The following is a 16658-nucleotide window of genomic DNA, read 5'->3' as shown; positions in this document are numbered from 1 at the left end:
ACTGATTCCTGGGATGTCAGGACTGTCTTGTGAAGAAAGACTGGATAGACTTGGTTTATACTCTCTAGAATTTAGAAGATTGAGAGGGGATCTTATAGAAACTTACAAAATTCTTAAGGGGTTGGACAGGCTAGATGCAGGAAGATTGTTCTCGATGTTAGGGAAGTCCAGGACAAGGGGTCACAGCTTTAGGATAAAGGGGAAATCCTTTAAAACCGAGATGAGAAGAACTTTTTTTCACACAGAGAGTGGTGAATCTCTGGAACTCTCTGCCACAGAGGGTAGTTGAGGCCAGTTCATTGGCTATATTTAAGAGGGAGTTAGATGTGGCCCTTGTGGCTAAGGGGATCAGGGGGTATGGAGAGAAGGCAGGTACGGGATACTGAGTTGGATGATCAGCCATGATCATATTGAATGGCAGTGCAGGCTCGAAGGGCCGAATGGCCTACGCCTGCACCTAATTTCTATGTTTCTTTGTTTCTATGGTTTCCCATAAGTTAGAATGGACCTTGTTCATAATCCATCATACATTGTGTAGGAAGGAACTGCAGATGCTGGTTTAAACCAACGATAGACACAAAAAAGCTGGAGTAACTCAGCGGGTCAGACATCATCTCTGGAGAAAAGGGATAGGTGACGTTTCCAGTCGAGACCCTTCTTCAGACTGAGAGTCAGGTAAAAGAGAGATATAGAGAGATATAGAACAAATGAATGAAAGATATGCAAAAAAGTAACAATGATAAAGGAAACAGGCTAATGTTAGCTGTGGGGTAGGTGAAAACGAGTTACAGACAAGTAGACTCAACAAGATGACAATACTGATTTCTCCAACTTCAAGTAACCCTGGCAACCCCTCTCTCTCCGTCCCTCTCCCACCCAATTCGCTGTACTAGATTCAAAATAGTCTTGTTGAGTTTCATTGTCTGTAACTCATTTTCATCCTGCTGTCATTTCAGGTCCTACTGCCTTTATTTCAAACACATTTTATTACATTTTATGTTGAAGATAATAAAACAATATGTGCTTTTGCAATTAAAATGGTGGTGAAGTGGACAATGAAGAAGGTTGTGAAAGATTGTAACAGGATCTAGATCATCTGGGAAAGTGGGAAAAGTATCGTCCAATGGAATTTAACTTGGTCATGTGTGATGTGATGCATTTTGTGAAAATAAACCAGGACAGGACACACATAGTAAATGACAGTACCCTGGGGAGTGTGGTAGAACTGGGAGGCCTAGGGGTACATAGTTCCTAGAAAGCAACTCAGTTAGAAAGAATGGCAACAAAGGTATATCACACTCTTCATTGGCCATGGCACTGAGTACAAGAATTGGGATGTCATATTCCTCCTGTACTGGATGTTGGCAGCATTTCTGGCTATTCTGTGTAGTGATGGGCAAGGGATTCCTATGATTTGGTGGAATGTTGTTTTTTTTTCCAAAAGTCTTTGAGAACACTATCAAATTATTTCCTTTGACCACCTGATAATCTCTTGTTGCAATGGAGCTCAGAGTAGAATGTCTACTTTGGTAGTATGGAGAAGGCACATGATGAAATGGCCTTTCACATGATGAAATTGCCTACTTATAAAGTCCTGGACAAGTTACCACTAACATTGTCTATGCAAACCCGTAAGGGTAAATGAACCAATGTCAGTGACCTCTCCCAAGTCAACATCTCCATTATTGAGGATCTAATTGTACTCGGTCAGCTCTGGTCGGTCAGCTCTGGCAGTGAATCATACAGGTCAATGCCCAGAATCTTGACAAGAGACAGAGTTAATTAATTTGTGGAAGTCTGTTTTGCCATCTGCATCCCAGCTTCCATGATAAAGCAAGAGCTACCTACCAATGCTCCAATGGTCAACTCACGCATACACTGTCACACATACACACACACAGTGTCACACAAAGAACTGGCTGAGCAGAGCTGAAACAATATTTCTGCTACCTCAACCACACTGAGGAGCCCCCCTCTACTCAGCAGGGTGCTCTCAAGAGTTCTTCTGGTTTCCTATATTCTGCACAAACTGATGAGTGGAAGACCTATTGTCTCCATTAGTTAGTGAATGGACTTGAAGGAGGAGGTAACCTCCACTCTGCTTGGAGACATATGTTCCCCTCGTGGGTCCATTATTATACTTCTCATGCAACAATGAGTTCAACCGTGAATTCTGCCACCTGCTCCACCTTCCCATTAACAACTGCAGACTAGTTTATGGACATTGAAAATGTGCTGATGTCACCAGCTCCTGCAGAATTGGGCAGAGTATTCATTGGCTGCATACTGCAATTGTTAAATAGGCAAAGGCAGAACGTTGGCATGCTAACTGCCTGCATCAGAAGAACAAGCAGCAAATTAATCCCACACTATAATCCCACATGAATTGAACAGTATTTTTCATATTCTCTCCATCTCATATTTAAAGTTCCAATTGTTTATTTAATGATCTGTATACTCGTTTACAGTATACTTTTCTTTCTTATTAGTTTGTGCCAATTCTATTCTTGCTTCTTGGATCTTTACAGGCCAGGACCTTTCATTATCTTTTTCTAAATAGATCTGGTACAGTTGCCATTTCCCAAGTGTTTTCTTCCTTCAGCTACTTGTTCTAATCCACTCCTAAGAATCGACAAAGTGTTACTGCTTGGTGACCTGTCAACACACTGATCCAAGAATCCTTCTTGTAAGCATTCTAGAAAATATATACTGATTTGGCATGCACAAAATTGAATCTAACTGTCAGAAATATAAAGTAATAAAAACCAAAGAAGAACAGCACTAGCAGCAGTAAAAGGTTATTCACTGGTGATGGAATGTCAACATAAAATAGCTTGAAATTGTTTTCAATAAAAGTAATGATTATGACCTGAAGAAAGAACTTTGTCTAGAAATTGATTGGTGGTTTAGCTTTAAAGGCATTTTAAGGAAGTAATTCACAGAAACCCAGTAAATGCTTGGGAATTCACCCTGGAAAATGTAATAGTGCCCAAGGCCCATGATGTTGGACATTTCCCAGTAGCTCTTGCACATTTAAGCACCACTCTCTGTAATCCCAGCAATGGTGGAGAATATGTGGTATAACCAGGCCATGCACACGTCTGGAGGGTTGTGTGGCTTAGAGGCCTGAGGTTGAGGGGAGGGTCAGACATAACAAATCATAGAAGTTGATCCATGGGTAGAGGTTTCAGGGTGAAGGTCAGCTACTCGGGTGCAAATGGCGAGAGTAGGATTGGTAGCTGAATGTGGAATTAGTAATCTGGAGTCAGGTTTAATAAACAGGAAGGAATCAGGTTGATAGTTGGCAATAAGGGGAGTTTGAAACTTTCAAATAACATGTAAAGTGCTGGAAACATTCAGCAGTTCAGGCAGCATCTATAGTGAGGATTATTAGATTTAACATTTCAGGTTAATGACGATCCTTAATAATCATGGTATCCAATCTTACCCATGCTATATGAAACAAGTTAATCCAGAAATCGCAGTTAACATGATACGATGTACACAGTGTCCTCTCTCATATGTAAAATATTTTCATTATCCTTTTTACTGATGAAGGCAGAGGAAGTGGAGTCAAGGTATTGGAACAGACACTTGCATCTTTGTACAAGGGGGAACCAATGGTTATTTCACACCCACTATGTAAAGCTACAATACCTGAATGAACCTGGCCTGAATGCCTGAATGCCTGAATTCAGATGCCTGAATTCAGGTCTGCGGCAGACATTACAATGTCAACTGCACACCAGTTTCTTGAGCAAGTTGGGTTATTTCCCAGAGAAATGTGAAACCGAACAGGTTCCAATAGAATTACATGGAATATTACACATAATGGTGCCTTTCAGCCCAATTGCTCCCTGTTTGTGCATGCATTCCAGACTGACCCCGTTCCTACTCTATTCATCTTAATCGATGTAGCCGTCTTTTCTTTTCCCTGTGCGTTATTAACCATTCATTTAAATTGCCTGACAAATCTGTTGGAATTCTTTGAGAAAGTTAATAGCAGGATAGACAAAGGAGAGTCAGTGGAAGTTGTTTACCTAGATATTCAGAAGGCCTTTGATAAAGTGCAATTTGCGAGGCTGCTAATGAAGATGGGAGCCCATGGTATTAGTGAGAAGATACTAGCAGTGATGATTGGTGTTCCTCAAGGGTCATTGCTGGGGCCACTACTCTCCATATTGTGCATCAGTGATTTGGATGAGGGAATTGAAGGCTTTGTGGCCAAGTTTGCAGACAATACGAAGGTAGGTGGAGGGATAGTTTAGAGAAAACAGAGACTCTGCAGAAGGACTTGGACAGGTTGGGAGATTGGGCAAAGAAGTAGCAGATGGAATACAAAATGGTGTAGCACATTGTACAGACATGCATTTTGGTAGTGGGAATAAAGGCATAGACTATTTTCTAAATATGCAGAGGATTCAGAAGTCAGAGTTTCAAAGGGACTTGGGAGTGCATAATTCCCAAAAGGTTAATTTGCCAGTTGAATCGGTAGTAAGGAAGGAAAATGCAAGGTTAACATTTATTTCATGAGGACTGGAATATAAAAATGGGGATATAATGCTGAGGCTTTATAAGGCACTGGTCAGACTGCATTTGGAGTATTGTGCGCAATTTCCACTTTTCCTTCCTATCAAAGGTTACAGGGAGAAGGCAGAAGAATGGGGTTGAGAGGGAAAGATAGATCAGCCATGATTGAATGGCTGCCTCCATTAGCCGAATGGCCTACTTCTGCTCCTCTGACGTATGAACTTATAAACCTATGAATAGAAAGTGTCTATTCAACTCTGCATCTTTAAGCCAGCATTAGTGCTCTTGGTTCCAAGTGCACATCCAGGCACATTTCTCTTGTTTGATCCAGTGAATTCTGTTATAATTTGACTTCTATATAACGTTGATCTAATTTGTGATAAAGTAAAAAAAAAATAATATATAAAACTCCAGAATATGGTGAGCCAATTTTAATGCTTGAACTGAAGCAGTTTGATAAGAAGAATAAAGAAGACATACATTTCACTGAAGATGTCTAAATTGGGGTGAAGAAACAAAAGGATCTTGAGGTACAAATGTGCAAATCTCTCAAAGTAGTAAGACAGTTTAATAAGATATTAAGAATAGAGCACTGAAGTTCCTTTCAGGAGATATAATTAAAAATGTGATTGTAAGTGCTCTGAGTCTACCTACTCTCGTGTAGGTGGTAGCTCCAACCTATTTCTGGATCAAATGGTTATAGCCTAGAAATTTTGGTAGATAATATTTGATGCTTCTGACAATGTTCTCTCATCCTCTATTATGAAATAGGCGATAATACATCTATCAAAATCTTTTAAAGCTATACTAATGGGAACACTTTAATTTTATCTTCCAAAAAGTATATGATGATAAATTTCACAAAGTTCTCTGGCATACATAATGAACTGTAAAATAATAACAGATATTAGCCCAAATGTCTGGTCATGCTGTGGAAAGGTGTAATGATTGAAGAATTCACATGCACCGTCAATTTGCAAGCTACTTCTGAAGCAAGTAAATTAAATAAGAATTAGTCAAAAGAGGTTATTCAAATAGCAATGTCATTACTGTGATAACCTTGTATTGTTGAACAACTGAAATACTGTGTTTAAGAAGGAACTGCAAATGCTGGAAAATCGAAGGTACACAAAAATGCTGGGAAACTCAGCGGGTGCAGCAGCATCTATGGAGCAAAGGAAATTGGCAACGTTTCGGGCCGAAACCCTTCTTCAGACTGTGATGCATATGCAAGACTCATAGTGCAGGGATAGCAGGTTAGAAATTCCCATTGTAAGGAAACCTGGACTACATGCATACTTATTACTGAGAATAAAACATTTATTTAAATGTTTTGATTCTCATCTTGATCTGCTCAATTCTTAGAGCTAAAAACCTTCTGACATTCTGCCAATTTTGCAGACAAAATAGAGCAGCCAAACAGTGATTTGATTGTGCATTCTGAACTGGAAATCTAGAAACTAACCAACTGCTGAGGGATTGAACTCTGTTTGAGAATTAAATTGTCCGTCTGGATTGCATCTGACATGGGTCAGCAATTTTCAATAAAATCAAAACTATGTTGGGGCTTTCAACACTCTGGATCACCTGGTCACAGCAAGCACTGGAAAGCCAGAGGGGTTCCTTTGTAGGCATGCACAAGCATTCATAAAATAAACCTAATCATGCTGCTCATTAGCCAGATATTCAGTAAAGAACCGTTGACTGACAAGCACAAAGAACTGAAAGTCAGTTTTCAGGACATCCCTCTTTCTGCTCCATTGCTGGACTCAGCATTGAGTGCTAGGGCAGAGCTCAGTTGCTGTTGTACTCTATGTGATGTGGTCCTATTCATGTGAGTATGGTTACGGACTGGAACTGAAATAAGAGTAATGGTTTGCTTTACTTTACCCTGTTTAATTAAGATTTTCATTGATTTCTATTACTTGAATGGATTTTATTTGTTTTCAAGAACATAAATTAAAGAAATAGAAACAGTATAGGCCATTCAGCCCCTCTTGTGTGCTTTTTCTTTTACCTCAGCTCTATCCTGCACAAACCTCATATCCCTTGATCCCTTTCGGATCCAAAGATCTCTCAATGTTTATAATTTTAGAACTTTTTCCATTTTTCCATTTCAATTACTTAAATGTATTTCAACTCTCTCTGTAGATTCTCAAAATATATAAAATCAGTTGAAAAGCCCTTTGATTATAAAGTGCAGATAAAAGAGCATCAGGGTGATCCAGAGGACTAGTCCTTACTTGGCCTTAGGATCTACCATATGAGGCCAAGTACCAGCTAAATTCATGAGATAGCAGCGGTAGTCATAGAATGTAGTTGGACCCACAGGCTGGCAAACAGTAAGTGTGGCCTTGGGAATGCAGTGATCATGAGGGTCGATAGATCAAGAATAATTCAGCCCTATTTTCAGAGGGTGTCCTGAGGCACTTGTTTTCAGACACCTTACCCACCTGATTTTCTGAAGTTCAATAAATGTAGATTCAGAATCTCTTCTAATTTATCTTGGAGGGAATTCTAGAGATACTAGGAGTTTGATGTCTGGAGATTTTACCATCGCAGTAAGTTCATAGGTTCGAGGAGCAGAATTAGCCCATATGCCCCATCAAGTCAACTCCGCCATTGGCTGATCTATCTTTCCCTCTCAACCCCATTCTCCTGCCTTCAGTCCATAACCCCTGGTGCCCTCACTAATCAATTTTGGGTAGGACATTTTAAAGCGTAATGATAACAAATTTCTTACAGTCCTTCAAGAAAGCGTTTCATGGTTTAATGGAAAATATGAATATAATATTTGAAATGAGATGAAACTCTACCTTTAAACTTAAACTTAAACAATGTATATAGAACTTTCTGGGCCTATCTGTTTATCAAAAAAATTAAGAAAATATGGTTTGCCAAAAATACTTTAAATGGTTTAAGGTCTTTTGACTTTTTCGGTTCTCTAAAGGAGTTGCTACCCGAGAAAAATGTAAGAGTGGAGATTCAATCATTCTTTGAATGAGGCATGTACAACTGAATATGAGTCTCTTCTCATTCTGGATTAATAGATAAATGCATGAAAACAAATCATATAATGGGTTATTCCACTGGGAACCAAGGAAATGGAAGCCACCACATGGCATTCATTCCAATTCTCTATATAAAGGAACATGATGTTGCGCCAATGGGAATGTGACTTCTAAATTAAAAATGAAACTAAACATGGCACTGATATAGACTTTGCTGTAAATATGAACTCTCGCTGTCAGTACCAGAATAAGTCAAACTAAAAACAAAATCCCACAGAAGGCTGCTTTAAATGTCAGTCAAGTTTGTTTCTATTTAAAAAAAATGCAATAACACTTATTTCTATAATTAACAGTTCATTTATGTGCTGCTATTGTACATACAGTCTTTGGCACTGCAGACCCCCAGACTTACTGGCAGAGGAACTTCTCTGAAAGAAAAGGACAAAAAGGATGATTTTCGATTAAAATCCTGCTTCTCAAATGCACCACAGAAAACTGGCCATATGCCAGGAACATATTTCAATTTCATCTTTTTTTATTCTCATTAATGAAAAGCGATTACCTTTTTTGTCATTTAAATTCTCTCTGCTAGCATCATCAGTGTAAAGCCAAGTTATATTAATTTTTATCCTAGTAGCTGTAAAATAATTTTTTAATACCTATTAAGCAAACCAAAATGAATGGAGCTATAAAGAACAAGAATACAAGCATGCCCTTGGAAGGATGCACCAGGGAAATACAAATCAGAATGAGCAAAAATCTGCATATTGGCCTGATAACTGCTAACTGGATACCACAGCAACCAGTAGCTTTGTGTATCACAGCAAATTATTAAACACACATGGTACATTTACATGTGAGGTTAGGACAAACTACACATGCAGTTCAAATTGTCAGTGAGGCTTAAATATCGAACCGTTAGATTGACATTCAGGTACTTTCACTGGGTTACATGAGTTGTGTCCATGTAAAAATTATTCAAGCATTTATCTGAATGTGCATAGTGATTTGAATCTTACGGATTAATGAGTATTAATCTGAGCATTGTGCATGGTCACAATAAACTGACAAAAATAATGAAAGGAAGTAAATTTAGTGTTAGGTCAGATTTTCAAGCCTTTTACTCCCAGTGAAAAAATCAGATCTTGGCAGTGCCAGAACCCCCCCCCCCATGTTTATGTTATATGTGAATCTTTGTCAATTGTTGAGCACCTTGTAGAAAAAGAGTGAGAAACTTAACTCAGGCACTGAGAAAGTTCCAAAAATAATTAAAGGGATTTAAAGAAGGCATAAATGGAGAAGATATCAAAGCTACCAGTAAAATGCATAGAATATCAAAGCTACCAATAAATGCTTTTACAAGAAATTATACTGCTTAGTGAAACAGTTATGGGAACTGCATGAAATAATGGCAATTAAAAAAAACATGAACAAGAAAATCAGAAACATTGTGGAACAGAGAAATGCCTGTGTTAAATTCTTTGTGTCATCTGTACATTTGCTAACACACAGCCATGTCTGCATGCCAGATCCATGATTTACATCCAAGCATGCAAGACCCTTAAAGGATGTGGGGCATTCATGCACAAGCAAGCTTTCACAATGCATCTAAGGCATGCTTTGGAATTACTGGAAAGGGGGATCAGGGGTGATGTGGGGTTCAAGGTTGCAAATGGGTCAAGGACAGAATGCCATCGTAACAAGTAACAATGTTTAACTTAAAGAAGAGCTACATGTGTGGCATTCTGACCACTGGACTCTCAAGCTTTCCTTCAAGCCCCCACTGGTCATGAGCCAATTGCAAACCTTGAAACATCCCATCATTAGACAAAAACTTACCAGCTCCCATGATCAATTGCCAGCCTGATCCTTTTCCTCTCTCCACTATCATGACAGTCAGATCAGATCCATCTGCCATTTCCCAGCAACTGATCAAGACCAGTCTTCCCCTGGCTCTGATGAGCCGACTAATCCTTGAGATCACAAGGTCTTAATCTCCCTTCGCCCTTCTAACTGACCCTCAACTCCTCACAAGCTGTCCACATCTCTAATAGCTGTCACTTGCCTACTCAATGACTATTCCCTACTCCATCACATACTGGACTGGATCCAGATACCTGACTTTGCACAAGGCTTTCCATTACAAACTCTATAAAGTAGTTAGAATACAAAGGAAAGGACTTTGAGCGTGCATGGACTGTTCTATCATGTGCTATCACCTGGACCTTTCATGAATTCAGCTGCAGTAAAAACATACGTTGATCTGATGGTTTCAGTCCTCAACTCTGATGAGTATAATGGGGAAATTTAACATGTATTTGTGAAAAAAATGCAATGGCTTTCAAGAAATTCTGATCTGGTTTGGAAGAAAGTGCATATGATACGTCGTTATATAAGAGGGAGACGGAAAAATATGGCTGTTGTACCTCAATAGTAGGAAAGTATTAGAATCATCAGGGACAGAGTGGTGAACACTTGGAGGGATGTGAACTGACCAGGGAGTCAATATGATGGGTGAATAATCAGGTTAAATATTTCGAGGAAAACAAAAAGGAATAGTATTTAACAGCTATCATAACCTCCATTTCAAATGGCTCAGTAGCCCATGAAGTACATGACTTGCCCGGTCCATCACGATACTGACATATCACCATCAATGTGATCTCTCGGAGGCACTGCCTCAAGAAGACAAACACCTACACCAACAATCATTTCAATGAATGATCACAACCTACCATATATGCCCACTGATAAATTCATTGGCCTAAAAGTTTGCCTCTATTTCTCTCTCCACAGATACTGCCCAACCTGCTGAGTAATTCTAACATTCTCCATTTTTATTTCAGATAATCAGCATCAGCTATTTATTTTTAAGCTTTCATCCAGTTTAGCCTGGCTCTGATAACCCTGGATAATGCAATGGTGGTGGGCTGAGGACCCTGAACTCTTCACAAACCTTTATGACCAATAACATGGAGAGAAGAAAATGTGATCAGCATACAATTACTGCAAATAGTACTTAATGCTCAATAGGAACCCAGTGGATTGAAATGCGTGTTTCTCTTCTGATTCTAATAATTTCCCCCATCGTTGAGATCAAACTGCCAGATTTCTCCCCCTGAAATAATAGTTAGATGCATTCACTTACAACCCAAATCAGAATTTATTGAGAGCTATACCTTTCCTTTATAAATCATCTTTAATTTCCCCATTGTTTTTCTAAGAGTATTGGATTGGAAAAAATGTAGGTTTGTTAATGGTACTGAATTCATGCAAGATCTAAGTGGTTGCACACTATAGAACAGGCCAGCATGTGGGTGGGAGTGGGCCGTGACATTGATGGTATGGGTTATAATTAATCAAAGATCTGGGAGATGGGATAGGGAGTTCAGAGATCCAGTTATTATGCTACAAGTAAGAATATAATTGTTACTTCATTGGTACATATGACAATTAAACACTCTTGACACTCAGAAAATTGTAACGAGATTCGGCCATCCATTTGTAATTTGGAATTTGGCTTAAAATTTGGAATTAAAATGTAGCCACCAGTAAAAGCTGTTGATTATTAGAAACAGAAACTGCAAATGCTGGAATCTTGAGTTAAACACAGAGTGCTGGAGTAACTGAGCAGGTCAGGCAGCATCTGTGGAGGGAATGGATAGGTGTTTTGTGTCGGGAACCTGAGTTACTCCAGCACTTCATGTTTTGCTCATTATTAGAAACATCCAAATCATTAATATCATTAATAAGAGCTCTGCCATTGTCTATCCCTTATGTGACTCCCGTCCCACAGCTATATGCTTGACTGCATCCCAGAATCACAGAGTAGGTTACTCATTTGTTTTGAAGAAGAAATTGCTGCTCTGTTTTCTTAAGATACCTTTGCATGAACAATAAATGCCAATGATGCTCACCTACCAATAAAGTATTAAAGACAGGAAATAATTGTAAAAACTGAAATGGAAGGAAACATTGCTAATTGGTTGAATGGTAAGAGGCTAAGATAAAGAGTGAAGAGACATTGTTTTGACTGATAATACAGCTGAGAACTCAGCTTTTCATTATATTCATGAACAGGATGAGGAAATATCAAGTTGTCTATCCCAGCTTGCAGACAACACTAAATAGAGTGCCCAGTAAATAATGCTGAGGGGAAGAGGATGTTAGAAAGAAACATGGAAAGATTAAGTGACTGTCTATGGCAAATCTATGGCAGATGGAGATCAATATGGGAAAGTGCAAGGTCATCCATTTTGGAACCATGAAAGACAAACTGCAAATGTTCTGGTTTGGTGAGAGACTACCAGCTGCAAACAAAAAGTGATATATGTGCAGAGGGATCTTGAATTCATAGCTCACTAAACATGGCAGCACTAATAGATAGGGTGGTTAAGAAGGCGTATGATTTACCAGAATTCTGCCTGGATTAGGGTTTAAGCTACAGGGAGAGGTTGGATATTTTTGGAATTTTTTTTCTGGAACGCAGGAAGTTGTGGGGAGACTTGATAGAAGTATATAAAATTATGAATGGCATAGATATGGTATAGTCAGAACCTTTTTCCCAGGGTGGAAATGTCCAACACTATAAGGCATAGCTATACGACTAGAGGGAGAAAGATTAATGGGGATGTGTGGGGCAAGTCTTTTTACACAGAGAGTAATAGGGCCCTGGAATGTCTTGCCAGGGGTGATGGTGGAAGCAGATACGATAGAGGTGTTTAAGAGGCTTTTGAATAGGCACATGGAAGTGCGGGGACCAAAGGAATATGGATAATGTACAGGCAAATTAGATCAGTTTAACTTGGCATCATGTCCGGGATAAACAATGTGGGCCCGTTCCCACGCTGTACTGTTCTATGTTCTATGTTACATTCTACTGTCCAGTTCTGTTGACTGCTCAGCAGGAGGTGAGCTGCCGCATTGTGAAAAGTTCACAATGTTCCAGTGGTTGAGGTTAAGAGTAGAAGAGAGGCTTCTCATAACAGGGGTCTCAGAAGGCCAACACAGAGATAAATGAAGCGGCATTTAGCAAAGGGCACATACTACAGAATGGTTAGATGAGAATCCCTGTGGATCCAATGGAAACATAATTCAGTATGAATACATTACTGTAATGTGAGTTTAGTTAAGAAAATGTCTAACCCACACTGCATGTCAGAAGCACAGGGAATAGATTGCATCAATGCCACATCACAACTGTAGGCTTTGGGAAGTAATATCTCCTAATCAAGTGGAAATATATAATTGCCCAGTAATTCATTTAAAGCAACAATTATACATTTTCTGTGTTGGTTGCTTACCTAATAATGTTAGTCCTTGTGGAAGGATGGTTTAAGAACTCAAAGGTTCAAAGGTATTTTGAAAGGTATTCAAAGGAAGTCCAGAACAAGGGGTCACAGTTTAAGGATAAGGGGGAAATCTTTTAGGACTGAGATGAGGAAAATATTTTTCACACAGAGAGTGGTGAATCTCTGGAATTCTCTGCCACAGAAGGTAGTTGAGGCCAGTTCGTTGGCTATATTTAAGAGGGAGTTAGCCTTGTGGCCCTTGTGGCTAAAGGGATCAGGGGTATGGAGACAAGGCAGGTACAGGATACTGAGTTGGATGATCAGTCATGATTGAATGGCGGTGCAGGCTTGAAGGGCCGAATGGCCTACTCCTGCACCTATTTTCTATGTTTCTATGTTTATTGTCACGTTTACCAATTAAGGGACAGCGAAATGCAGTTTACCATACAGCTTTACTAATAAAAGCAACAACACAAACAACTACATAAAAGTTAACATAAACATTCACCACAGCAGATACCACATTCCTCTCTGTGATGGAAGGCGATAAAGTCTAATCTTCTTCCCTCTTTATTCTCCCGCGGTCAGGGCAGTCGAACCATCCGCAGTCGGGGTGATCAAAGCTCCCACAGCTGGCGATTGAAGCCTCCACGTCGGGGCAGTCGAAGCTCCTGCGGCTTGGAGCTCCCGAGGTCGGTCCCTAACCAGGGACCGCAAGCTCCACGACGTATAAATGAGATGACATTGGTCACAAGTACAACTTCAGCAGCACTGTTTAAAGAACTAGTCACAATGAAGGTTCAAAGATGTGATTTAATATTGTGTTTTCCAGAGGCTAACTGCTCAATCAGAAAATTGCTCTTACTGATCATAGAGAAATCTTACAGTTGCTTCATTGTGGTCTTCAAGAAACTCAGGGTAGACATTGCAGGTGCCACAGGTAAGGTCAGGGACAGAGAAGAGCACAGAAATGTTTGCATTTGCCAATCGTATTCACCACAATACACTGAAACATAGCCACCTATACCTATTCAATGAGCAAGGCCTCCCCAGGCTTTAGTTTCCAAGACAGTGATTCCAGACATATGTGACATTCTTAGAGAAGACTTTAAGACAATTACAATTGTCTGGATGCTCTTCATTTTTAGACCAAAGTCACTCCATTATTCAACTTCCTAGCTTCAGGATCAATCCAGCAACCTATGCAAAAACTTGCAGGATTTTATATTAGAGAGGTTACAGTAAATCCATACAAGAAAAGTGATTTTGTTTTTGTTTTTTTGGCGAAGAAGGCAAGGCTGAGTGACTGCATGGATTTGCTGGAACTGTCAACCTCCCCATGTTCTGATACTGATAGACTGCACCTACATAACTCTTCAGCTCTCCTTTCAAACCCAGATTTATTTTGAACCACAAGGGCTTCAAGTTTCTCAGCATTCATTTCATGTTTGACAGAAGAGTTTTGGAAGTATTAAGGAAACTTGCAATATTTCTTTTCACTGTAGATATTTTTGGGGACTACAATTGCATAGATGGCTGGATTTAGGGACAAGATCTCTGTGTCTTCGGACTTCTGCCTGTGTTCCATCACCTCCAAGTAAGTATTACCACAATGAAAGCAATTACGCCATTCGGACCCTGGTGCAGAATGTCTTCAGCAAACTTGTACTGAGATTCTGCGATCGGCGCCTGTCCAGGGGCACTATACAGTACATACCTAAGAGATCCTCATACTTAACTTTAAATGTGAATCCTGAACAGCAGGGCCGGCCTTAAGCCGATTTGACCGATTGCTCCCAATTGGGCCCCGTGCCTAAGGGGGGCCCCGCATTAATGTTCCATATTTCGTACGGAAATACGCATTCTCTTTGTTAAATAAAGATTTTTTTTTAAATTCGCCATCCGGATTTTTTTTTTAAACGAACATGTATAACAACCGCTGCACGGCCATCAGACTCAAACGATTTGTTAACTAGTACTGTTAGCACTTCTTAACAGCAAGGAGTTCACAAGTTGTTATACAATGTCATCAATGCATCCATCCACATGCCTCAGTAAATGTTGTTGTGTTTGGAACAAGTATTAATGACGCCGTGTTCCTTTGAATAAAATTCACGCGGCGTCATTAATACTTGTTTAAAACACAATTACATTTACCGAGGAATGTAGATTGATGCATTGATGACACATTGAGAATTTCTTTAAACTCACCATCATGAGTGAGGGCCCTGGACTGCGAGAAGGAGCTTCTTCCTGGTCTGAGGAAGGACATTCTTGCCATAGAGGGAGTACAGAGAATGTTCACCAGACTGATTCCTGGGATGTCAGGACTTTCAAATGAAGAAAGACTGGATAGAATCGGCTTGTACTCGCTAGAATTTAGAAGATTGAGGGGGGATCTTATAGAAACTTACAAAATTCTTAATGGGTTGGACAGGCTAGATGCAGGAAGATTGTTCCCGATGTTGGGGACGTCCAGAACAAGGGGTCACAGTTTAAGGATAAAGGGGAAATCTTTTAGGACTGAGATGAGAAAAACATTTTTTACACAGGGTGGTGAATCTCTGGAATTCTCTGCCACAGAATGTAGTTGAGGCCAGTTCATTGGCTATATTTAAGAGGGAGTTAGATGTGGCCCTTGTGGCTAAAGGGATCAGGGGGTATGGAGAGTAAGCAGGTACAGGATACTGAGTTGGATGATCAGCCATGATCATATTGAATGGTGGTGCAGACTCGAAGGGCCGAATGGCCTACTCCTGCACCTAATTTCTATGTTTCTATGTGAAATAATCACTGAATTTAATTTTAAAGGAATGTACCTGCATGTTATACTATTTAGTTTGGAGATACAACCAGTTAGTCCACTGAGTTCGCACCGACCGGCGGTTTTTGTTTTCCTATTTGACAATTTTATTTGGCGCACAATCAATCGCTGTCTCTAAGGGGGTTGCATCCAATCACCAACCAGCTCGCCTTAAAATTCCCGTCCAATCAACAAATAGGTCTCCTCCCGTCCAATCAGCCACTGTCTCCAAGGTCATTGTGTCCAATCACATAATGCAGTTTAATGGTAATTAGCATCTACAATAAAGGTTGGAATCCAGTGGAGCCACTGACAGTCAAACGGGAGCAGGAGAAGTTCACACAATGTACAATCCATAGCACCTAGTGTACAATTTCATAATATGTACTAAATAACAAGGCTGACAGACCTTGGCTGGGAATCTGGGGTTCGCCAAAATTGTTCCCAATTGGGCCCCGCACCCCCTAAGGCCGGCCCTGCTGAACAGCATGCCCTAAAGGAGAGAGCCTTGGTGGACTTCAACAGTAGGAGCAGGAAGGTAGGAAGAGGAAAAGGATGAGTCCAAGGAGGATGGTTAGTATCAAATCAGATCAGATCAGATCAAACACTATTAGAGAGAATTCTTTGGGATAGAATTTACTCGCATTCAAAAAAGAATGGTCTCACGAGGGACACTCAGCATGGCTTGTCCGCAGCAGGACATATCTTCATACGATTGAGTTTTTTGAAGAGTCGACGAAGGTCTGTATAGATTTAGTAAGGTGTAAGTCACTCACGGCAGGCTCCTCCGGAAGATTAAATGTATGGAATCCAAGCTGATGTGGTGCCACCCAGTGGTTAGGCCACCTGTATGCGAACCCTTGGCAGTCCGGGGTAGGGTCACGTGACTTGGTAATGGCGGGAAGCAGTTGTCACAAGCTTATGGGGTTTGCCCTAGTATAAGTATGGAGACCTGGGTCAGCCCTCCCCCATTTGCGTGTGTGTTGATCTCTTTACACAGAGAGTGGTAAATCTCTGGAATTC

General features: G+C 40.1%; 1 protein-coding gene across 4 annotated transcripts in view; it reads right to left on the bottom strand.

The window, feature by feature from the left end:
- The window catches only part of LOC129698886 (uncharacterized), a 393480-nt gene that overhangs the window by 67449 nt on the left and 309373 nt on the right, over positions 1 to 16658 (bottom strand). For all 4 annotated transcript variants that reach the window (XR_008723743.1, XM_055638273.1, XM_055638275.1 and 1 more), the window contains one exon: positions 7954 to 7969. Coding sequence is in view for 3 of the 4 variants with exons in the window: in XM_055638273.1 (XP_055494248.1) it covers positions 7954 to 7969 (16 nt within the window). In the remaining variant the exon portion in view is untranslated. The remainder of the gene's footprint in view (positions 1 to 7953; positions 7970 to 16658) is intronic.

The sequence above is a fragment of the Leucoraja erinacea genome, chromosome 7 (genome assembly GCF_028641065.1).
Source record: "Leucoraja erinacea ecotype New England chromosome 7, Leri_hhj_1, whole genome shotgun sequence".
Lineage (NCBI taxonomy): Eukaryota > Metazoa > Chordata > Chondrichthyes > Rajiformes > Rajidae > Leucoraja > Leucoraja erinaceus.
This window is presented reverse-complemented; position numbering and strand designations above follow the sequence as displayed.